We start from the raw sequence: 25,633 nt of genomic DNA, 5'->3' as shown, positions 1-25,633 counted from the left end.
TTTTATAGAATTCTTTTCTTTATTTTTGTTTAGATAGGATTTTCTTTTCTTTAATTTCTAAAATGCCCTTTCCTTTAATTGTTGATTGATTTTTTTTTGCAAATTGGGTTTTGGGCCTTGGTCAACTAGGTTGATTTGGTCAACAAAAGAAATGTTATTTGAGCCGCTGCAGCTGCAATGCAAATTAGAAACGCTGAAAGGCTGATACGTTGGTGCTACAGATGTAACTTGGGTCGCTGTGCTGAAATGCTCCTGGGCCACTGGTATGCATTGATGAACTTGGGCCGCTGGCATAATTGGGTTTCAATTAAATGAAACGTTGCGTTTGGGGTTGGAGAGGCCTGACTAAAGAAGTTTTGCAAGGGTCTTTTGTTTGAGACCTCATTCGGCAAAAACACTCTTTCAAGCAAGAGAAGAGCGATTGGAGAAAACCCATGTGCTAAGGATCAAGTGAGAGGAAGAGAAGACTTCGAAGAGCTCCATGGCTTGCAATCTCTGAACTAGCGATGGCTAGGGCACGTGCAAAAAGGCTGACTGAAGGAGCTGAAGAGATGAGGAGCTGCCCGTGGAGATGATTGAAGGGCTGAAATTAAAGAAGGGAGAGTCGTCTGATAATGAAACGTCCCGAGCAAGTTTCTTGTTCCCTTTTTACCTCTTTTATTTTTCTCTTTTCTCAACCCTATAAAAAGCGGCCTCTTGCCATGTAAAAACACTCTAGACGGAGACACTTTCAGTTTACAGTTTTAAATAGTTAGGGTTTTCATTCGTTCGGTACATTTTTTGTAAATTTCGTTCTTCTTAATAAAATGTTTTTTTTTTCTTTGATGTTTTCATTGTTTCTGTTTCGAGCTGAGTGATTCTGAATTCGATTTTGTTCGTGCAATGTTTTTGTGTGTTTATGCACTTGTTATGTTTTGACAAATTGATTTGGACTCTATAACTCTACATTATATGATTCCTTTGGAATCAAACTCCATAGTGAGCGTTCATTTTCGAGATGTCTTCTCGAGTCAGAGATGAGTCCATTAAATAAAGATTCATCAGATTTTTGTTTCTTTTTTTTGTTTCTAGTATGTGTGATTGTATGTTGTAATTAAATTGTGTTTGGGAATTTTGAAGGAAAACATCCATAATTCTACATCTTGTTAGATGTAATAGGACCCCGAGGTGGGTCTAAATTTTCAAGAGGTCTTCTTGGGAGATGTTAAGCTTCATAATTGTCAGATTATGTTCAATTTCAGTCTTGTATTTTCTGTTTTTGTGAAAGTGTGCACTGGTCGAGTAATTGAGTGAGAACTATCATTTCAAGTTTTGAATTAAAAAGACCCTAAAGAGGACTTAACTTTTTATGGATGTCTTTCTGAGGAATGTCTTTCTGAAGAGCAATTGAGACTCTTTCATTCAATCTATTGCACATTTGTTGCCTCTATTCTTTCTTTTTGCCTAATATCTTCATTTTGCTTCTTTGTTTTTAGTATTTCTGTTAAATTGATGTTAGAATAATTTTAGTTCAAATCGTGATTTTACTTTATCTGCCATTTGGTTTTGTTATGTGATGATCTTCTCTTTGCATTGACATTTACATTTTTTAGAATATGCATATAATTAGGAAATTTAGTTGTTCATTAGTTTCATAGGTTGGTATCTAGGTTTATTTTAGTTTCACATTCATTAGTTTAGGATCATTTTAGTTGCATTTAAATTTTCATATCAGCTTCTGTTGTTGTTTCTGTTGTTTCTGTCATAGGTAGTTTATAGTTCTATTTTTTTTCTTTCATTTCAATTCAAGTTCTTTCTTCTTTTAAACAATTTATAGATTTTAGATTTTCTTTTCCTTTTAAATTTCAATTTTATTCATTTAATGTCTCCACCTAGTTTAGATAGTTAATAAATAAAACAAGATCTAACTTTACATTTTCTAAACTTGATTTTCACTGAATCTGTGAAATGATCCCCTGAATACCCTATACTACATTAGTAAGAACTAGGATTTGTTGACTTTTTATGCGATCAAAAAGTCTTTCAACACAAATGAGCATGTTAGTTATAATTGTACTAAATAGAAGTTTTCTCTCCGTTTTTTATCATAAGAAAAAAGAAAATATAAGTACTCCCTCTCAATTTGTTCTCTCCCTCAACAAATAAATTTATGAAATAAAAGATAATGAGAAGGTTGGATTTATTTACACAAATGAAATTACGACACACACAATATGTAGGAACATAAAAGACAACAATGAGTGAAACTAAAACAATCATCTAATCTAAAAGGTAGGACTTGGGGGACGATTTGGAATTTGAAGATTTAGTCGTTCCTAAACCAGTATGAGAGTCTTCAAAGCTTTCATATACATAATCTTAGGCGAGACTCGGAGAGACGCGGAGACTTCACAGAAGACTTGTGTATTTTCATTTTAAACGACAATATTATATGAAAAAAAAAATAAACATCGTCCTTACAAATAATTAATGAATTGGAAGTTAATATTTGAAAACAAAATTAAGAAAGTGCCCGGAAAATGCACTTCAAAATGCAATTCTGTCCAACAAATTGTACGTATGCAATATATTTTTATTTGTGGGTACCAAGATGGTTCATTTTCCTAACAACATAGAAAGAGTCCATATTATCACAAATTAATAGTTTTACACGAATAAATAATGTTATTTATTCGTACAGACAAAATATTGTATGAAAATAGATACAATTATAAATTCGTATGTTGTCTATATTTTTCTTTAAGGATATCTTAAGAAAAAAATTTAAGTCCAGCTAAATATTAAGAAAATATTTTAATAGTGAAAGCTTATGCCAGCATTTCTACGTTGTTCATATAATATCGTCATCTCATATTACTAGGAAATGATTTTGTTATAGTAAATTAATTTGGGGTAATGGGACCAAATGTAAAAAATATTGCCAAATTAAAAAGGAAATTCAATAAATGCAGTCATTATTGGAAAATTAGACATTGGTCTTTATTCAAATAAAATGACAAGGGAATCCTCCACTTTTCCACCTTTCTCACTTTCCTCATTATCAACGGTGGGAAATTTTTTGGGACAATAATTCTATTCCAATCAATTGACTTATCCGAAGACTTGTGAAAATTAGAATTTTTAGATTAAACCACAATTTAATATAAAAAAATAATCGATCAAATGTTTCCTTAAAAAATAGTGAAAGATTATAAGTCAATATTCTAAAGATAATAAAATTAAAAAAGTATTCTGAAAATGCATTTCGCAAGGCAATTCTTTTTTAACAAGTTGTAATATTTGCAATAGCTTCTTTTATGAATAGCAAGATGGTGAATTTCACATAGAAAGAGTTGTAATTAACACAGTCCAACAGTTTTCATATGAGTAACAAAATAACGTTATTTATTTCTATGTCGAAATAAAACAAATACCATTCGAAAATTTTATTTTTTCAGTGATTTTCTTATAAAAATTTGTGATATTATTATTTATAATTTTGTTTTATAAATTTTTTAAGTTCTGTGAAAAAAATTATTTAAATAATAAAAATCCAGATACGTAATAAGTTCGTTTAAATTGTCTTAGTTACAAATGAAAAAGGAAACTTCCTTTTTTTTTCTAAGATATAAATTAATTAATATTTAAGTTAACAACAACAATTCTTTGTTACTTTTTCAAAAATAAAAATTTGTAATTTTTAAAGAGACAATGAGTTTTAAAAGAACCGACTCTATTATATTTAGATTACCATTACTTTTAAAATATTATTTTCTGATATTTTACAAATCTCCCTTTAATATATATTAATAAAAGGATTGGATATCAATCCAGTCTCACTCAATTTTGAATTGAGAGGAATCATTCTGTTATGTGGAATCCAAATCCAAGTGAAGTAGCTCTCTTGTCTGATTTTTGATATCCTTTCAGTAGGCTACCCCCACAACCCTTTCGATCTTCAACAATAATTCCATTTCTTCCTTTACACTACTTCACAACAATAATCCAGATTTCTTCTGCCAAAAATTAAACAAATAGTTAATTTCGCCAAAGGTAAAAACAACAAAACATAAATAATAAATAGTGAATGACAAATTAAAATTTGACGTTATTAATTTTTTTAAGTAAATAATACTTTATAATTAGTAACAATAATTATGATGTATTAATATAAAAACATATTGTTCATACAATCGTTTATGTTTATACAAATTTTGGCTTTAAATGTGTTTTTTTAGATTTAAAATACATTCTGATTTTTATTTGGTCTGTAATAAAAAATTACTTTTTGTTTCCTATCTCTTTTTTATATATTTTCTTGTTCTGTTAAGTATTTTCTGAAATATTTATGGATTTTCTTTATGTTCAAGAAATTTATTTTTTTTTGGCAAATCTTGGTTATATGTGAATTAGCGAACTAACTAATAACCATCGTGAAATAAAAAATAAGAAAAACAAAGATAAAAGAAATATTATGGATGAATACACGTGGAGAGAAAAACATTTTTAAATCTAAAATCTTTTAGTTACTTTTTGTGCTTTTTAAGATTCTATTTACAATAATAATATGATCGATAATTATTTATATATTGATAGTTTAAAAAAAACGGAAATTTACCATAAAAATGCCTTCAATATTGATGGTAATATCACGTATTGTTAAAATAGTTTATTAAAATAATAATAATAATAATAATAATAATAATAATAATAATAATAATAATAAAGAAAAATATATTAAGTTTGTAAGATAAGGATAAAATATATTACCTCCTATGTTGTGTGCAATCTCTTCAAAACTTTCACCATTGTCATGACATAGAGGCTGTCTGATAAATTAGTTAAGAATTGGAAATATGCATGACGCCAAGAACGTATTATTAAGATTGAGCCAAATACTCCCCAAAAGCTTATAACAAATCCAATTATCATACTTAAATAATATTCACGGTTGAAAATCAAATTGTCATCCTCTTGAAATTTAATGATTGGTCCTTGTCTTGCCACTCCATCAATGCACAATTTCTTTAATGGTGGTCCACAGAGATCAACATTATATTCATATTTTGATGCATCGAAACTCTGTAATTGTGTGCCAGTTGGAATTTTTCCAGATAAATAATTATGTGACAAATCTAACATAGTGAGTCGATCAATTTCAGCAAGACTTGAAGGAATAGAACCAAAAAGTTGGTTTTGTGACAGATCAAGAAATTCAAGTGATCTTAACTCTCCGACATTTGAAGGAATTTCCCCTTTCAATTTGTTTCTTGATAAATTCAATGACACTAATCCAAATAAACCCTCTATTTCTTTTGGAATTTCTCCTGATAATTGATTGCTGGAGAGATCAATGCTATTTAAAAGTGATAATCCCATGTTTGTGAACATTTGTTCTGAACCTTTCCACATCAAGATTGCATTCAAATCATATGAACTGCCACCTGAGGTAAAATTAGTGCTGAAGGAATAAAAATGACGTTGATAATCTCTCAAAGAAGTCATTTGAGCCATTGAGGAAAAGTTTTTTATGCATTTNGGAATTTCTCCGGATAGGTTGTTTTGGGAGAGATCTAAGAGTTGAATGCTTTTTAGATAACAAATTTGTAACGGTAAACTCCCACGAAAATAGTTGCTTCTTAAGCTTAAAAATTGCAACTGCGATAATTCGTTCCCGATCCAATTTGGGATAGATCCTGATAATCTATTTTCTGCTATGTCTACCATCACCAACTGTGTGCAATTCTTCAAGATGGAAGGGATTTTACCTGTTAAATTATTATTTCTTAATAACAAAACTTGAAGTCCAACGAGTGATCCCATTGAAGAAGGTATCTCTCCTGAAAACTTGTTCTGACTCATATTTAAGAAAGTNAATGACTTAAATTGGGTCCAACAGTCTGGAATTTGTCCAGAAAATTTGTTATTTGAAAGGTCTAATTGGTATAAAGTTTCAACTACACCACTAGAGCATAAAAAGGAAAAAGAATTTGTGAATTTATTGTTTGATAGATCAAGAACTATTGAGCCTCGTAAAAATGTTGGAACATGACCTTCAAATTGATTTGATGCAAGACTAAGAGAATGATAATAATTCTCTATTGGCAAATTTGGAATTGTACCTTGTAAATTATTACATGAAACATCAATACTCATCTGTTTTGACAATCCAAATTTGGTCCAAAACCATTTTGGAACGGTACCTGATATTCCACTATTTGAAATGTCAAGGGTGTCAAATTGGTTTTGTTTCTCTAGCCATTTGGGAAACAATGGACCAAGCTTGCAAGACCTCAATTCAATAGTATATAATTGAAAAGGCAGAGTCCAATTTTGACTAAATTCTAACGTCAGTGAATTATCTGACAACGTCAATGTTGTTAACTTTGTCATATTATAAAAATGAGAGTCAGTAAACACACCTTTCAAAGAGTTTGACGTCAAGTGTAATACCTCAAGTTCTGTTGGAAATCGAAGATCTTCAGAAATTGTCCCGTTTAGCTTGTTACTATCAAGGTACAATTCTTTTAACGATGGGAACATTATGGCGAGGTTGCTAGGCAAAGTACCACTAATTTCATTCATACTCAGATCTAATTGTTGCAATGAGTATCTAGAACATCCAGACAAATGATTAAATATCACTGTGAGATCTTCACTCAACTTGTTTGAAGATAAATACAATAACTCCAATGTACACGTGCTTCCAAATGATTTTGGAACACCACCTTCTAAAGAGTTATACCCAATTGATAATTGCTCCAAATGAGATGGCAATCTAGTGCCTTCAGGTATCTTCCCACTCAATTGATTCCCAGAAAGATCCAATATGTTTAAATATGAAAATGCTGAAAGGTCAGGTACGGAGCCTCTGATTTGATTGGATGCCAAACTCAATTTTTGTAATGAGTATGTAGAACATCCAGACAAATGATTAAATATGACCGTAAGATCTTCGCTCAACATATTTTCAGACAAATCCAATAACTCCAAAGTACATATGCTCCCAAATGATTTTGAACCACCANCTTCTANAGAGTTAGTNCCTTCAGGTTTCTTCCCACTCAATTGATTATCAGAAAGATCCAACGTTTTTAAATTTGAAAATTCTGAAAGGTCAGGTACGGAGCCTCTGATTTGATTAGATGACAAACTCAACTCTTGTAGTGAGTATCTAACACAACCACTGGAGAAATTATGAAGAATTAACGAAAGGTCTTCGGTCATATTGTTTTCAGACATGTATAATAAACGTAGGGTGCACATATTCATGAATGATTTCAAATCTTCACCCTTGAACACATTATAGGAGAGGTCAAGGTGCTCAAGCAAATTCATGGCCAAGCCAAACTGATTTGATGTCAAACCCTTCAAGAGGTTTGAACTAAGGTCAAGCTCAACAAGGTTGGAAGTGGTGTTTNACACCCACTGGAATACCATTGGTTGTGTGAAGGAGTTACGAGAAAGATCAAGGACAGAAAGGGAAGTAGAAAAATTGAAGTTGGAAGGNTTGAATGAAAGGAGGAAATGGTCAGAAAGGCCACATTTAGATAAACTGAGTTCTCTTAGTTTTGGTAGCTTGGCAATGGTTCGAAGGCAGCTAGGAGAACTGTTAAAATTAGAGATGGAATTGAAGGAAAGATGGGTTAAAGAATTAAGATTAGATAACCATTGATCACTAGTGAAAATTTTGAGAGCACTATCATATCTTCCTCCAAGATAGAGTTGATGTAAATTTGAAAGGTTTCCTAGTTGGGATGGAATGTATCCTTCAAAAGAATTGTAGCTGAGATCAAGATACTGCAACCGAGAGAGATTTCCAAGTTGGGAAGGAATGTATCCTTCAAAAGAATTCCAACTGAGATCAAGATATTCCAACCGAGAGAGATTTCCAAGTTCACGAAGGATTGAACCATTCAAATAGTAATTTCTTGATAGATTCAAATATTTCAAATGAGAAAGAGAACTTATCTGAGTTGGAATTTGTCCACTAAAACCACATGAAGAGAGATCAAGATATCTCAAGTTGGTAAGAGATCCAAGAAACTCTGGAATATTAGTCTCTCGAAAATAATTGAAACTGAGGTTCAAATACTGCAAATGTCGCAACTCCATTAACGACTTGTGTATCTCTCCGATGATGTAACACGAGATGTCATAATAACCACGAAGAGAAAGAGATTCACGATGATAATATCCAGGAAGGTGGAGGCTTATAATATGAGCTGTGAGGTTACTGCAGCGAATCCCCTTCCATTGGCAACAGTCGGGAGTGGTCCAAGAGGAGAGCATGCCGAAGTCATCAACAATGGCAGCCTTGAATTGAAGGAGTGCTTCCCTCTCATTTGGAAGGCATCGGATATGGTGTTGTCCATAAGCAACCTGCAAGACCACACTCAGCACAAACATAAATATAATGACTTTGAGAATATTCATGATGATGAAATAGAGAGAGTGAGTAGTATAGAATTATATTGATATGTGTTGTGAATTTAGCACTCCCAATCCCATATTTATACTCACACCAACTCCTTAATTACTTTATTCTAAGTCGTCGTCGTGTTTGCCTGTTTCCATTTTTTTTTATTCATTATATCAACTAATTTTTGTGGTCCATAAATAACTTTATTATGCATTTCAATAATATCAATAATATCAATTGACTTGGAAGAAGACTTGTGTATTTTCATTTTAAACGACAATATTATACGAAAAAAAAATGAAAAAGTACTCTGAAAATGCATTTTGCAAAGCAATTGTTTTTTAACAAGTTGCAACAGCTTCTTTTATGAATAGCAAGATGGTTAATTTGACATAGAAAGAGTTCTAATTAACAGAGCCCAACAGCAGAGCCCAACAGTTTACATATGAGTAACAAAATAACGTTATTTATTTATGTAGAACTAAAACATATAAAATAAATGTCATAACAAAATTTTTTAGTTTGTGTTTCTTTTTTATAAAACTTTTTGAAATTATTCTTTCTAATTTTGTTTTATAAATTTTTTAAGTTCTACGAAACAAATTTATTTAAATAATAAAAATCCAGATACGTAATAAGTTCGCTATGGCAAATTGTCTTAGTTATAAATTATAAGGAAATATTGACAAATCAAAAAGGAAACTTCCTTTTTTCTAAGACAACAAAATATAAATTAATTAATATTTAAGACAACAACGGCAATTCTTTGTTACTTTTTCAAATATGAAAATTTCTAAATCTTGTGAATTTCTACTGTAACAATGATTTAAAAGTGATATTTCTAGACATTTTCTATTTTATTTTCATCATTTGTTTTGCATGAAAAATTACTAATTAAACACGGGATGGTATATTTTTAATTTTAACTATTTTTACATTATATTTGAATATTTAATTTATAAGTGTTGTATTTCCCGTTCAAATGACAGTGTTTTTCTTTTTTGTAGTGATATAAATTTGAGGGTCATTATACACAAATACTTTTCATTGTTTGTCATATCATACTTCTGTGATGGGTTTACTTTTCAATTTTCCAAGTCCTCACCCTAAATGTCACTCCAACTCATATATAATATTTAATTAGTTAAATACATCTTTATCTATTATTGGGGATTATTGTTTTTCTTTTTAAAATTACAGTATCTATTCAATTTACATAAAGTAATAACTTAATTTACGTGATGAACAAAATAAACTACAAATTACATTGCATCTACAATGAAATTGTTATTAAATGAAATGTTATCGGTTTTACAGTATGAACACAAGTTTGGTATTTGTAGAATAAATCAAATCGTGAGAAAAGTTTTAGGGCAATAATTCTATTCCAATGGACTTATCCGAAGACTTTTGAAAAGAAAGGTAACTCACACTTGGAATTTTTAGATTAAAAGAGAATTCTGTATAAAAAATAATCCATCAAACATTTCCTTAAAAAATAGTGACAAAATTATAAATGAACAATTGAAAGATAATAAAATTGAAAGATCCAATAGAATCAAGACAGATCAAAAGATCTGAGATGAAATTCAAGACAAGTTTGTCCAGATTCCAATGGAATTGAATCGGCATGGACATAGGTAAAATGAACTCAGTCTGACCCATGCTCAAGTTAGTTTTGGCTTAATGTTAAGATGAGACAACCAAATCTGAGTTGAGCCACATAAATTAATAAATAGTAATTTTTTAAATAAGCGTTATCTTTTTTTTAATTTTTTTTAAATATTTTTTCAATAAAATATTTTGAAAAATAAATAAAAATTCAAAAGAAAATATAAAATATTAATTTTATTATGCATAAACATACGTTATTTATTGGTTATATTATATACAAACAAATATACAATATTAAGAAAAATATGACAATGACAAATGTCTCAATAAGAATTTTTATTATTTTAGTGTATGAATAAAAACTATTGGTATAATAACATTTCAAAATATAATCATTGAATTGTCTAGTACGTTTCATGACATGACATTATTTTATAAGACAATATATACAATCATAACATATATATCATATATGTACCTATAAGCATGTACATCATCATAACATAACCTATAAGCATGTACCAATTACATGTAAACACCAATATTTCTTAACTTCAATGATTTGATTGTCACGATATTGTTGTCACGATATTGCTGTCACGAGATTGTTGATCTTTGCAACTAGAAAAATACTGTAAGAAAGAAAAATAGTATAAAATTAGTCAATTAAATTTTTACTATAAATTAATTCTGACAATGAAGATAACTTACATCAGTTGGAATTGTCCCTCATTCACAGTATGTGATAATTTTCTTCATATATCAACATACGTAATACCCATAATCATTGTCGTTGGGTTGTTTTGGATACTAAAAAACCAAAATTAGAAAAGATCTTTATAATTTGAATATAACAGCAAACCAAAACTCTAGTAAACTCCAAACACATTCAGTGCATGGTAACAAACAACTATATACCATATACAAGTTTAAATTCCTAATAGTAAATCATAATTTCATTACAATCGTACACTCCTCCAACCAGTTTCACAATAATACAAGTTATTTCCCTAACCATGTACAACAAGGAAATAAATCTTCAATCATTCAAGAATACAAATCATTCACCTAACCAAACAATGTAGGGCGTCACAATGTGAACTAAAGGTCACATAAGGTCATTCAACAATTTAATTATCACAGTCAAGACTATACTACACATAAAACATACTAGAGTAATGTACCTTAATTGGTGTCTACTTGATATTGTTTGACCTAGACTTTGAAACCATGTATCTTGTCTGGGCTCGATAGATTTGTATAACCCTAGTGAATAAATAAAATTAATGCATGTGTAAGTAAAAACAATACCACTAAAAGTATACATATATGTGAACTAAAAGTATACAATTCTTACATGTCAAACAATTTCTTCAAATCTTGCCTCAAACTAATGTCTACCGCCACTAGGTTAAGATAATGAATTATCTCCAGTTTAAGATTGATCCTGAGCAAGACCCATTGTTGGCTACAATTTGAAATGAATCAATAAAATTAGAATCCGTGCATCTAACTTTGAAAATAATACGTTGTTGATAAAGTTGTAAAGTATTACCCAACAAACTTAACCATCGTCCAATTATGAGGAAAAAAAAAATAACTATTTTTTGCATTTTGTCTTTCATTGGTAGCTCATGTGTTATGATTTAGGGTGATATAAAAGGGAAAGCCTTATCATTTGGCTTAACATAATTTTGTTATAGGTAAGTTATAAAAGAAAAATATAAATATTTATTAGTAATATGATAAGGTGTCAATCTAAGAATGGAGTTAATGATAAAATGTAGTATATATGTTGTACTCGATATATATAGAAATTGTAGGTACACCTAACCATGCGTAGTTAATAACTTCTTCAATAATTTCTACATCAATGATTTATTTATGATCATCTAGTCCAAATATGTTTTTCTCCATTTGTATTGGAGCAAGTGACTCTGATGGCTTTAGTTTTAGGTATAAAGAGAGGTAGTCGCACCATTAAGGAAGATTGGGATGAAACAATTTACGAGGAGTATGTTGAATGACCATTTTCTCTTGACATTTCTTTTTAGGTGCGACACATTCATTTGTATTATTCATCTTTCTTTTTTAGATTGAGTGGAATCCTACAACATCATTAATTAAACTAGTTAGGTAATAGATAAAATATGTCCATAAATATGAATGAATATAGTTGTATAAACATACCTAATCAACAACCTGTATGAGATTGATTGGCCATGCCATCATGTCATCATCAATAATAGGTATAAACAATGATACATTTGGCTCCAAAGCAATATCTATACTAACTTTTACATATCTCTTAGGTAGAGGTCTACCATGTAATGTATCACTTTTAAAATTATGCAATTTTTCATCGGCAACTAAGCAAAGTGATGGTGATGATACAAACAATTTACAACTTGAGACCCTACATTATAAAATATAACTATAAGATTAATTATTTAAAGTGATGAAATGTAAATAACTTTTAAAGTAAACAAATTACAATAACATTACTTTTAATATAGAAAATAAAATTATAAGAGAATCTCCAATGGGACTAAATATGAAGACCTATGTAAGTTTAAAGTAAGCAAATTAAAGAAATAATGAAAGTATAATAGATTAGTTAGTTACTTCGGGAAAACTATTTGATGATAATGTGAAACTCCTTTGGCCACTATTGACACCAATATCAACTTCTTCAATAGTATTTGGTGTGTAATTTTTCGAAGTGAAAAAATCTCATTTTCCATCATGCCATTCTTCCAGTCATGTCTTTCATTTGAGCATTCAATGTATCATGCTCATGGTGTGTATGGTGCTTTTTGGACGAGAAATAATCTTTGTGACCGACTCCTGTTAACACTCTAGCAAGTGTACTAGATCGTTTCAAGTAATATAATTGGTAAACCCAATATCGTTCTTCCTAAAAGACTCGAAGGCCTTATCGTTCGTGCAAATTGAAATCGTAAGACTTCTAAAGAAAAATTAATCGGTTTGGATGCAAGAACAAATAGTAAACATGCAAATGCGATTGATTCAATTGACAAGAAAAAAAACTATGGATGAATGGAGTTGTTGGGGTTTACAATTTCATCTTATTCATTCTCTCTTATCTACTCCTCTTATTTAATTCTCTTTGTTATCTAATTGTCATGCAAACTTTCTTAGTCTACCCTTAACTTGATCCCTCGGTGAAAAGAGCCTATTATAAATTACTGGCTTGCTATCCCTAGCCTCCCCTAGTAATTAATAATGCATTATAAACGGAAGCAAAAACAATTGATCGTCCTACCCCCTATCCCTAGGTGGTATTGCTTAATCAAGGAATTTCCCATCAGTTCATGACAGTACCGTACGTTCCCGTATCAATAAAGACAAACAACAATTATCAAATGAGTTAAACGATAAAAGCATTAAGCGCACATGAGAACCCAACAATTGATAATCAAAGCACACGACAAGCATATAAATAAATAAGAGTTTCAATAAAAGAGAGTTTCAAAATATTACATTGTCCCCCAACAATAAAAGGGTTTAGTTCACCATTGTCATGGTGAAACTAGATGAAAAATAATGGAAGAATGGAAAAACAAACCCTAGATTGGATAAAAAGGAGCCTAAGCATCCAAGAGATCTTCTCCAAGGAGTGAAAACTAGGTTTGGCCGCCCCTTTCTGTCAAAAGAATACATCTAAACTCGCACTAGAGCTATTTATAACCAAGAAAAGTAACAAAATTTAGGCTCAACCCAGCAGACAACCGCCCGACATCATATTTTGACGCCCGACGGTTTCCCATCAGCCGCACCACCGCTCAGCGTCATATTTCATCGCTCGACGCTTTCCCTTGAATCTGGCCACCGCCTGGCGGTCATTTTCACCGCTGGGCGCTGGTCAACTGCTCTCTGGTCAACTTTTCAGCATTCTGGTCAACTGGTTGACTTTTCTGGTTGACTAATTGACTTTTCTGGTTGTTTGGTTGACTTTTTTGCATTCTGGTTGACTTTTCTGCACTGCAACCGTTTGCATTGTTTTGCATTGTTTCTCAACAGATGTTACACTTTATGAATGACCAATCCACTAAGCAAAGATGTAAGCATGAAATTTATCAATTCTCACTAAGCAAGTGTTTCACTCAATCACTCAAGTGTTTAAGGTGACACTCCAACTCTCTATTATTCACAAGTCACATGAAACAAAATTGTCATTCGTCTCAAGCAATCAAAATCTTCACATGCAAATGCCAGGAAAGTCAACCAATCAACCAGGAAAGTCAACCAGTCAACCAAGAAAAGTCAACCAGTCAATCAAGAAAAGTCAACCAGTCAACCAGAAAAAGTTGACCAAACCATCGGGCGGTTAATCGTACCGCCAGGCGATTGACCGGAGTGCCGGGCGGCTGTTTTTGGCGCCGGACGGTTCTGTGGCTTTAGGGAAACCGCCGGGCGGTGGCGATTACCGTCGTGCGGTGGTCCACTGGGCCTGGGCCTGTTTTCTGACGCACTCCTCGCCTATAAATACCCCTATTACGAATTCATAGTCATTCTTTTGACAGGGGAAGACGGCCAGACCTAATTTTGCTCTCTAGAGAGGATCTCTTGGATGCTTAGGCTCCTTTTCATCATTTCTAGGGTTTGCTCCTTCATTCTTCTTCCATTTTTCATCTAGTTTCACCATGTCTATGGTGAACTAAACCCTATTGTTGTTGGGGAATTCAATGTAATCTTTGCGCAAACCCCACAACGGACCATTCTGCATCAATCTCAACAAAGAAGAGAGGGATTTATGGATTTAATGATTTAGGGATTTAGGGAATGATCAAAGAAGAAGGTTTGAACGAATAAACTTACCGATTGAACGAAGAAACCAACAAAGTGAGTGAACGCAAGAAGAATGGACGAACTTCTTCTCTTTGAGTGAGAGTGAGCGAGAAGAACGGCTAGTGTGAGACATTCTTCTTCTCTACCAATGATCGTGAGCGAGTGTGGGTGAGAAAACTTTAGTCGGTGAGCACGAGACTTTTGCGCTACCATTCCAACCATCTCCACGTGAGTCTGAGAATGAGTTAGGGTACCAAGGGAAGAGCCAACGAGGAGGCATAACTGGTGAAGCGGTCTCCAGTCCCCTCAACCTTGTAGTGAGCAAGGGGTGGAGGGTAGGGTTCGAGGAGAGGGTATCGCGAAAGAGGCGTTTGCAATGGAAGTTAGGGTTTCAATGGAGGCTACAAAAGAAGGACTAGAAAATAATGGGTCGATGAGACACAAGAATAAGAGCTCGAGAGAGAACGAGAGGGAAGAAGAGGGGTTCGATGGCTCGATTAGAGGGAAGCATAAGAGCTCAAAAGGGGGACTCGATGAGAAACTTCGATGAGAGGGAAATAGGATGAAAGGAGAAATTTGCAGTACTGATTCTATCTCTTAGTTTTGTATTAGTTTTAATTTTTTAATTTTTTTTTACTATTTGTTGTAAAATCCGTATGTAATATCTGTATATAAGCAGAATTTACTTACATACGGATTTTTTATACGGATTTATCCTTGGCAAAGCTCCTACCAATAGACACTACCATTATATACATATTTTATGTACGAAAAATCCGTATATAAACTTTTTTTCTTATTATATACGGAAAAATCCGTATGTAACTGATCCGTATAGAAAATCCGTATGTAATGAAACTTTTATCTACGAATTAGAATCCGTATATAATAATCCGTATATAAATAGCATTTTTCTTGTAGTGTGAGATTGTTGACAACACAATATCTATATCACTCTGGTTTATGAAGACAATACATTTTTAATAACACATATGTTGTTGATGTGTTACATGTTTTATTGCTTATTGATTGATATCTTGTTGAACATGTTTCTATGATTTTACTGATATGTGAATGCATTTTTGCTGAGCTTGTACATGTTACATCATATTTGGTTGCATTGCACATGTTCTGAAAGAAGAAAACCACATGCACTCTTGTGAACTTAAACTGTGTGACAAAGTTGACAGTTAAAGTTGACTTCATTATTAATTGAATCGACTGTACTAAAGTCTTTGTACAAATTTTCAGAAACAATTCCATATGAGATTTTGAGAAGGAAAGAATTTAAAAATGTTTTGTCTTGTCGAAGTCGACTGTGTGCGCCATGCATTAGACTGCATTAGTTGTTTGTTTTGAAATTTTGTTATGCTCATGAACAGTAACGACTATATTTTTAAAAGTTAGTTGAGCATTGAATGAGAGTCAATTGTATTGAATGTGGAATTAATTTGTTTGACTTGATTGCTACTGCTTTGACTGATCTGTTATAATTGTCATAACTCAGTCAACTGAATTAGTAGCATAATCAACTATAGGAGCGTCTAATTTATAGAAATCTATAAATAGACGAGACCTGATCTTACTAAGGGACTTTTGACGAACTAACATTTTCATATTCTGTTTCAAATTGATTCCCTGAGATTTAGAGCTCCAAGAACTCATCAAGAAGACGGTGGTGATCTTGCTTGAAGGAGTTTCTGAAGGAGATTGACATTGCGTTACTGCTTGATCAAAATCTGCACAATTGAGGTGTTTTTGGGTTGATCAAGATTTTTGTTGGCATCCGTGGTGATTGTTGCTACCTGTTGTGATTGTAGGGTTTGTTGGTACACTTTGAGGATTCCTCAAAGTGGGTTGCAGATTACAGGAAAGAGGACATCTCGCTGCAAGTCTTGCTGAGCGGTTTGCCTATATTTTGGTTAGAGGGTTAGAGAGGTGTTTTATACTTTTTAATTGGAGGTCTTCTATAAAAGACTTGTTGGAAAAACCTTGACCATTATAGTGCATTTGCTTCCTGGTACTAGAAGGACATTGGATGTAGGCATTGAGACCGAACAAGTATAAAAACCTACGTTTGAATTCTCTATCCCTACTCTTTTACATTCATTCGACTTTACAATTCACGTAGTCAACTTTACTTTTTCCGCTGCACATGAATTTCTATTACTTGAAATTCAATAAAGTTTGTAAAGTTTTATCTTTTGTGTAAAAGATTGTGAAAAGACTCTGATTTTGCAAACCCACCAATTCACCCCCCTCTTGGTTTTAAAAAGAAGCCTGCCTGTTTTCCAACAAAGATGATAGTTGATCAAGAGAAAGCTGTGATGAGTCTTCAAACGTGGACAAAATTGTTCGTAGGGGTTGTCAGTCTTGTAAGTGTAATGAACATTATTGTAGTTGCAATGTTCATGGGAAGGGCATGATGTGTTGTTGTAGGTGTAATGTAGGCCAGTTTAATGTATTTTTCCAGTTTAATGTAATTAAGATGTGTTGCAATGTATTCTTGTTGTTGTAAATGTTTACTAAATGTAAGATTTTGAACCAATGAGATGAAATGGTGTGTCTGATTTGGTACATTTTGGTTTTGTTTTTTGAAGAAGAAGTGGAGGCAATTTGGATTGGTTTTGTTGAGTTAATTCATAAGAAGTGAAAGACCAAATGGTACCGAACGATAATAACACTTCAATCTTCATCCTCCTCTGAAAATCTCCACTCCCTAATATTATCTCAAAGGTCGAACGGTGCCAAACGTTGGCCGAATGTGTTGAGCATACGATCAATTTTTAAAAAGTCTTCCTCCTCTTCTCAAAAACACTTCACTCCTTAATAAAGGCCGAACGGTTCCAAATTTAGCTGAATGGTGCCAAACATACAATCAATATTTAGGAAGCCTTCCTCCTCATCTCATAAACTCTCCATTCCCTAATATTACCCCAAAGGCCGAACGTTGCCAAACTTTATTAATATTTAGGACATCAAGATGGACATGCTATATTAAAACCAAAATATAAAACATTGTTCATACAACAGTCCTTTGATCTATTACATTTCGTTTCATGTATTAAAATGTTCATAAGACATGTCGTGCTATGGTTAAGCTTCTTCCAAATGTTGTTGACTACGAGACAATGGAATGGGTTATTCTCCCTATGACTGCACAACAAGTTCTTCATTTCTTTTCGGACACTGTGTTATGTTATGACCCACTTCCCTACATAGCTTACATCTCTTCAGCAATCCACCTTTTGTCATTTTGGTGGTATCATTCTTCACCTCCCACTGCTCTAACCTCCTTTTCTTTTTAGGTGTACCAGGAAACTTTTTTTTTATGGAGGCATCACATCAGGATATTGTGTGATCTCCTAGAGGTTACTTCCATTAATAGGATAGATAATCGAGGAGTAAATTTCTTCATAGGTTTACTTCTGAAAGCAACAAGGTATGTTGTCCTCTCCATCTATGTTCAGAAACCTCATTGCTACTAATGCATGAACACAAGGAATTCCATTAATTGTCCACTTTCTGCAAGAGCATGAATATTCATTTATGTTCACCACAAACTTGTCCCCACTTTGAAAGACATGTTTGACTTCAAATAGCTTTCACTACAAGAAAAATTGCAATTATCTACCGCCAAAATCCGTATATAAACCCAAAAATCCGTATATTAAATTTGGTTATATACGGATTATATACGGACAAAATTCCGTATATAATACCCTCGTAGCTAAATTTATATACAGAAAATCCGTATATAAATTATATACGGAAATATCCGTATATAATTTAGTTTATAAGTGTTTTATTTCCCATTCAAATCACTTTGTTTTTCTGTTTTGTAGTCATCTAAATTTGAGAGTCATTATACACTAATACTTTTCATTATTTGTCGCACCACTACAAAAATAATATATTTTAGTGGAGGTTTATTTTGGGCGGTTATGGAAACCTCCAATAAATTCAGACGGTTTTTATAAAAACTGCAGTAAAGTTATGATTTTTTTTAAAAAAAAAACAAATGCTTTTGGCGCATTGGGATGGAAATAGCTAAAAAAGAGCAAAATAATTTGGCCTTCCGCGCTCACATTTTTCTTCTCTCTAATTTCCATGATCTCTTCTACACTTCGGCACACCTCTTCTTCATAATTCTCTCCAAAGCTGTTCTTGGACACCGTTTTGTGTTGTTCATTACATTGGTCTGAGTCTTCATCGTCCTCCTGAGTCGCATTCTTCGCCTAAGTCGCGTCCTCGCCTGAGTTGAGTCCTTTGCCTAAGTCGCGTCCTTCGCCTAAGTCGCGTCCTTCGTTGTCCATCATTGTTGCTTGAGCTTCGTCTATCACAATTAAGTTCTCTTCTTCGACAATCCCTAACTCTCTTGCCCTCTTAGCCTCATTTGAATTCTCTTTTCCATCACCCTATCCTCTTTCCAAAACCCTAGAAATTGGTGTTAGCAATTTGGGTCACTTATATATATTTGTGGCCAGTGGAAGATTATTAGCCAACCTTATAAAGTGATATAATTAAGATAAATATGACTAAGGGTATATTTTTCATGAAATAATATTGTGTAAAGACCAGCGGAGCCAAATTATAATTATTGAAACAAAAGAATATTAACCGTCAGAGGTTATTTAAAGTGTCATGGTCCACATATGTGAGCACAACTATTGATTCATGTTTCTTTCTCTTTATCTCCATCAGAAGAGAAAATGAAACTATTGATTCATGTTTCTTTCTCTTTATCCCCATCAGAAGAGAAAATGAAACTAAAGATACTCTCCAAAGAGAAAATCAGAGTTTGTGTTCATTAATTGTTCCTAATGTCTTCAGGTAAGGGTATTGAGAATTGTTTTGATTAAAGGTTTATTGCTCATTAATTATTGATATGTGATTAATTGGCAAAAAGTTTAATTTGATTTTTCCAATTTTATGAGAAATTGTGATTATAAAATTTTGGGAACTTTTCATTTAATGGTTTATAATCTGTATTAAATTTTTGGTCATGAATGCATTTGGACTATGATAATAAAATTTTCTTCAGTTGATATTCTCTAGTACTTGAAACCCAAACCAATTAGCATTAATGATAAACCCTATTCTGGAAACCTTAATGTTTATCATAAAGTTGGAAATTAAAATACCAATTATGTTTCTGGAATTTAATCCTCTAGAAAATCCTTTTTAAGAACCCTAATTAAAATCAGAAATCTAAATTGGGAAAATTCCCAATTTGAAACCCTAATGATTGTGAACCCTAAGTTGGAAAAATCCTTAATCAATTTTTGTTCCCAATCTGTTTCGTTTGTGCCTCAAATTGAAGTTTTCACTTTGTTTCATCACGAACGAGAGATAGTTTTAGAACCTGGATTTCTCGCGTTCTCGTTCTTCTTTTTCTGTTTTCGTGTCGTGCCACAGAGGAACAACTTTATCTCCCTTCGCGGTGTGGTATGGTTCGTTGTCGATGAACAATAGAGGAATTCGCTGTGATGGCTCGCGCAGAGCATAGGTGATCTGTGGTGGTTTTTGGTTCTAGTTTTCTGCAGGTGTAAGATTGGCCTCAAAGTAAGGTTCGAGTTCTTCCACCTGGTTCATCGCCGGCGAAGGACGAAGTTTCCGGTTTCTTTCTTCAGCGGTGGTCTTTGTCCTCTGTTGCGATTAGACTTGTGGCACGTCCTTCTTCCTCTTCCCTCAATTTGGTTTGATGCCGGCGAGATGTGTAAAGCCACGACTCTGTTTTATGGTTTAGGTGGGCTCGCGGCTTGCTTGCGTTCGTCGCCTACGATGGAGTCGCGTCGCATCTTTAACATTCTGCCATGAACAAGCTTCTCTCATTCTCTAGTGTGGTGGCTGATGGCAACAGATATGATCACGACAACGGTTCTTCGTGGCTGACAACAACCCTAGAGTGGCTGACGGCAACCTTAGAGTGGCTGACGGTGAGGTTCAACCCTCTACATTTTGCGTCATCGGCTTGCAGGTTATGACGCAGGACCAATTTGGGAAGGTCCAATAAGCATAATCTGGGATGGTCAAATAAGGCAGATCTTTTTTGGAGATTTTTTTTTGTATGAATATGGATTTAAGCAGATTTGCATTTTGAACTTTTATTCTTTTTTTAAAACTCAAACTTGGTGTCAACCCAATTTATTTTAAATGATCCATTTTTGAAATATTTAATTTTGGGTTACATGGATTTGGATTTAATTTTAGACTTTTATGGTTTTTAAAATTAAAAAATTTTAAAATAAAAATAAAATTAATTATTAATTAAGAATAAATAAAAGTAAAATTAGTAATTAATTAGGAATAAATAAAATTCAATTTTGGTCTTGTTTATAATTTTTTAAATGAGCTATTGATAATTAAGAAATCACTAAAGTGAGTCTTTTTTATCTGAAGTAGTTCATAGAGAAATTATAAATGTTCGTGTTTATGTATATCCATGCGAGTATTGGTCGGCTTTAAGGAAGATTAATATTTAGTCGAATTGTATACGCACCTATGATGGTAATATGTGATAATTATAAGGTCTTTTACATGTCAATAATAAAATCAATCCAAAGATAGGTTTGTTAATGGACATGTTCTTATTATTAGTGTTGATCATTACACCAAGATACCTCTAGTAATTAATATTACTGTCCAAAGACTTGATATTGATGTGGCATTGGGTGTCTTGAGATGGGATATACCATTGTTTGAATATATTTATATAATTATTGATTTTACGATGTGAGCTTAATTATTTTATTTCTCTTGTATAGAATACAGTTACAATAGCTTCAATATCTGCCAACTTAAAATCAGTTGCGATCCTCAACGGTACAAGTTTTAAGGATTGGAAAGACAACATAGAGATAATTCTTGGCTGCTTAGATCTTGACCTCGCGTTAAGGATTGAGAAACCTCCTTCTCTTCAGGACTCAAGTACCTCTGATGAGAGGAGAGAATATGAGAAGTGCGATTGCTAAAATCACATGTGTTTGATGGTCATTAAGCGCGACATTCTAGAATTTTATAGAGGTACTATATCTGAAGAAATTATAAGTGCTTAAGATTTCCTTATTGAGATTGAAAAATGCTTTGCGAAAAGCGAAAAGGCGAAAGTAAGTGCATTTCTTCAAAGCTTGACTTCCATGAGGTATCAAGACAATGGAAATGTCAAACATTGCTTCAAAACTTAAAGCATTGAAACCTGGTTTAATCGATTAAAACCTTGCATTTTTCTTTTTAATCGATTGGGTTTTCAGCATTTGCAATGTTTTAATCGGTTATAACTTGGTTTAATTGATTAAAACCTTGCGTTTTTTACTCTAAACAACAAATATACACTATGTAAGAACAAGAATAAAAACGTAATACAAATATAAGTTCTAAACATCCAACTACAATTATTACAAAAGCCTTTAATAGTTAAACAAGTCTTCAAAGGATCTTCTTGTAGCTCTTGACTTGAATTGGGCATCATCAAAACTTCATCTTCATGATTTTTCTAACAGTCTCTCGGTCCTACAAATCCATACTGAAATGTTTTGGTACAGAAAGGAATGAAGACATAAAGCGCATCAAGAATAAACTCTCTAAATACAATGTGAGCTACCTCTTTTAAAGCTCATAATAATCTTTATGCACCTCTTTCAATTAGGAGCTTGCTTGGGTTTGGGGGGCTTATGTACTATATGAAGTTTTACTATGGACTCATAGCCGACCGATCAAGTACAATGTCACACGACTCTAGAGAACCAAACGATCAACATGTACGAAAAGGCCTTTCAGTCGCTCGGTCCTGACAATAGTAATGCACATAGTAACACTTCATATAATACACAACCGAGGCATATTTTCGTTTTTTTTAAGAATAGATTTGTTTCTGCAACATTCCCAACTACAAAAACAGACCTGTATATATTAAAGTTTATAGAACATTCCAGAACAATCCTGAAGCATATTTTTTCAATAAAAATTTAACTAAAACATAAATCAATTCAAAGTAATCATAAATGAACTTCTTAGAAGCATAAATCAATTCAATGTAATCATAAATCAACTTAGAAGAATAAATCAATCCAATGTACCAAGTTAACCTAATCATAAATATGCTAAGGTAGAACTTACTATATACTAACATCTTTATACTACTATAGAGTTCAATTACATATTTTGCAAGTGTCTTCCTTATGGATTTAAGGGACTTGTCTAGAATTGAAGTAGTAGAATTGAATATCTGCATAAGACACAATGATTTCAATTAGTGTATATGAATTATAAACTATAGAGAAAAGCAATTAAATAAAACTAAATATTAGCATTTCTCATCCACTTGTAACATGGGCACGAATAATGCTTATCATCCAATACATGATGTAGTAACCACACTCATATGACCCCCTTTGTCTATTACACAACAATATATCATCATAGTTAGAAAATGTTAAGGAACCTCATTGGAATGGTACAAAATGTAACAAATTATGGACTAAAAGACCAAACCTTAAGGGTCAACCATGCAAGCTTTTTAGTTGTAGTAGTTGATCTCCCGGACAACATCATATGTGCTGCAAGGAAACTATTAAAAAAGAAAAACTAACATTAGAATACATTTATAAGGAAGAAAGTCCAAACTTTGAGGTTCTTACCAATCTACTACTTGTTTGAGAGGGTTGGAGGAGACTTGTGCAATGAACAAAATCATGTAGTAGTGTTCTCTTTTAGGCAAACTACAAGTAGCTGCCAATGATGCCTGAAATTGGTAATAACTTGATTGTTATATTTTAAAATCAGAAATGAAACTTTAAAATTAAAAAACTTCACTTACCCAACTATATAAGGGAAAAAATATAGATTCTTCCCCGTTGCAAAACAACTGGTGACGTATGCTTGGATGTCATTAAATTTATTTTCTTCGTGATTCATTAGGGGTCAATGAAACCATATACATAATTGAACTCCCATCTTATTAGTTACACCAAACATATACCTGAAATCAAGAAAATTTCTGATATAAGTAACTTGATAAATCAATTTTCAGTTGGAAAGACAATTGAAAAGTCTATTAATTCGTCGTGTCATATCCATGTTGTATAACTTCTTACGAAACCATTACAGATAAGATGTTCCCTAATTAATATCAGTTGCATTCAACTTTCTCCCATTCAAACAGTTGACATAGGGACACCTAAACTTGACTTCATCATCACTTGTATTGTCATTATATTACGCAAATTGTATAAATTCATCTACCCATCTGTCGTACTCGCCACTGATGCATGGTGAATTAATCCAATGTCAATCTGTACGCATATTTACTGAAATTGTTTGCACAATTTCAATAATTTGGAATGAGCACTTCGATCACTTTTGTATTCAAGGTGTGACCCTATCTCATTCAAGAAGATTCAATTTTATTAGTTTATTAAACATATAAATTTTAAACAACTTATCTAAAATTTCACAAAATTTTGCCAGCATTTTGCATTGGTCTTCAGGTTACACGAAATGAAAGTGATTATAAATCAAAATCAAATATGCACCTCAAGATCATTACAAAACACAACTGCAAATTTTCATGAAATTTAAAACATGTATATTAAAATTTATATATATTAATAAACTATGAAAAAGTTATTACTCTTCTTAAATCGTCCAACCGGACAATTTAAGATTCAGTACTTTTAAATTATTATTACCATCTCCTCTCTATTCATTTGTAAAAAGTGCATTTGTTGAAAAAAATGTGGAGATAGTAAATAATTTTTGTATTGAATCTCAAACAGGAAACTAAGGATAATTCATAAAAATATATATTCAAGCAAACAAATAATTACCTATGTGATCTACAATATATACAAGAAAACAATATATTCAAGCAAACACTATATTGAAGCAAAGAAATAATTATATGTTCATATTAAAAGGAAATTTTTAAGAATAGAAACCTGAGAGCGTGAAAGGTGGTCAAAAACTACAATATTTGCACAAAAACTAAAAAGGCTTAATACCTCTGATGGTCCCTATTTTCGTAAGGTTTGTTCAATTTGGTCCTCATTTTTTTTTTTGCGTTCAATTTAGTCCTTAAGCTTGTAAAATATGTTCAATTTCATCCTTTTTGGAGACGCCGTCTAAATAGTTAACGACAAACAGTCCAGACGTGCAAGGGAGTAACGAGTTGGCATACATTTGACCACGTGGATCCCCTGAGGCACAATTACGTGGATTTAATTATATTGAAATTGAAATTGGTCAAAATATTAGGTTTTTTTTATGTTGACCTAATTTAAATTAAGGGTGCTTCAAATGCAATTTCTTATCCCCAATTAGTAGCGAAGTCTGGAACATGGTGGGAAGAAGATCACTCACGTCTTGCTGAAATCGAAAGCGTTGTTCGTTGGCAGTGAGACATTCACTCATTTTGTCGTGATTTAAGGTTACTATTCTGCCATTATGGTTAGTGCTCTGCCATTCCTCTGTGCGATTTTCTTGAACACTGTTTTTTGTGCGAACTGTTTGTGCGAACTGTTTAGGGCAGAGTTTATGTTGATTGTGTATTGTTTATGGTAAATGTGAGTGTTTTATGTTGATCCATTGGTTTATTGTTTATGGTTTCCCATTTACCCCTTACTTTTAGCGTTTACATAGTGGTGGGTAATATTTCCATAGTGGTCCCATATTTCCATTGTTTACGGTTTCCATAGTGGTCCCATATTTCCATAAATTTGATTTTGTAGGGTAGCGTTTGGAATGTTTGAAGATACTTTTAAAGTTGTGGTCCACCATGGTGGGACCCTAGTTAAGGACCTACCTTTT

At 32.6% G+C, this 25,633-nt stretch overlaps 1 protein-coding gene across 1 annotated transcript; it reads right to left on the bottom strand.

The window, feature by feature from the left end:
* Window positions 1–439: 439 nt before the first annotated feature.
* LOC106761509 (receptor-like protein 12) lies at window positions 440–25,237 on the bottom strand. The gene is made up of 6 exons (XM_014645068.1): window positions 25,187–25,237; window positions 23,467–23,570; window positions 23,321–23,396; window positions 22,986–23,054; window positions 6,433–8,361; window positions 440–583 (listed from the first exon to the last, which is right to left on the bottom strand). The coding sequence occupies exons 1-6, from the start codon at window positions 25,235–25,237 to the stop codon at window positions 440–442; spliced, it is 2,373 nt and encodes a 790-aa protein (XP_014500554.1).
* Window positions 25,238–25,633: the final 396 nt, after the last annotated feature.

Source organism: Vigna radiata, chromosome 1, assembly GCF_000741045.1.
Source record: "Vigna radiata var. radiata cultivar VC1973A chromosome 1, Vradiata_ver6, whole genome shotgun sequence".
Taxonomy (NCBI): Eukaryota; Viridiplantae; Streptophyta; class Magnoliopsida; order Fabales; family Fabaceae; genus Vigna; species Vigna radiata.
The sequence above is the reverse complement of the archived record's forward strand: the minus strand, read 5'-3'. Positions and strand labels throughout refer to the sequence as shown.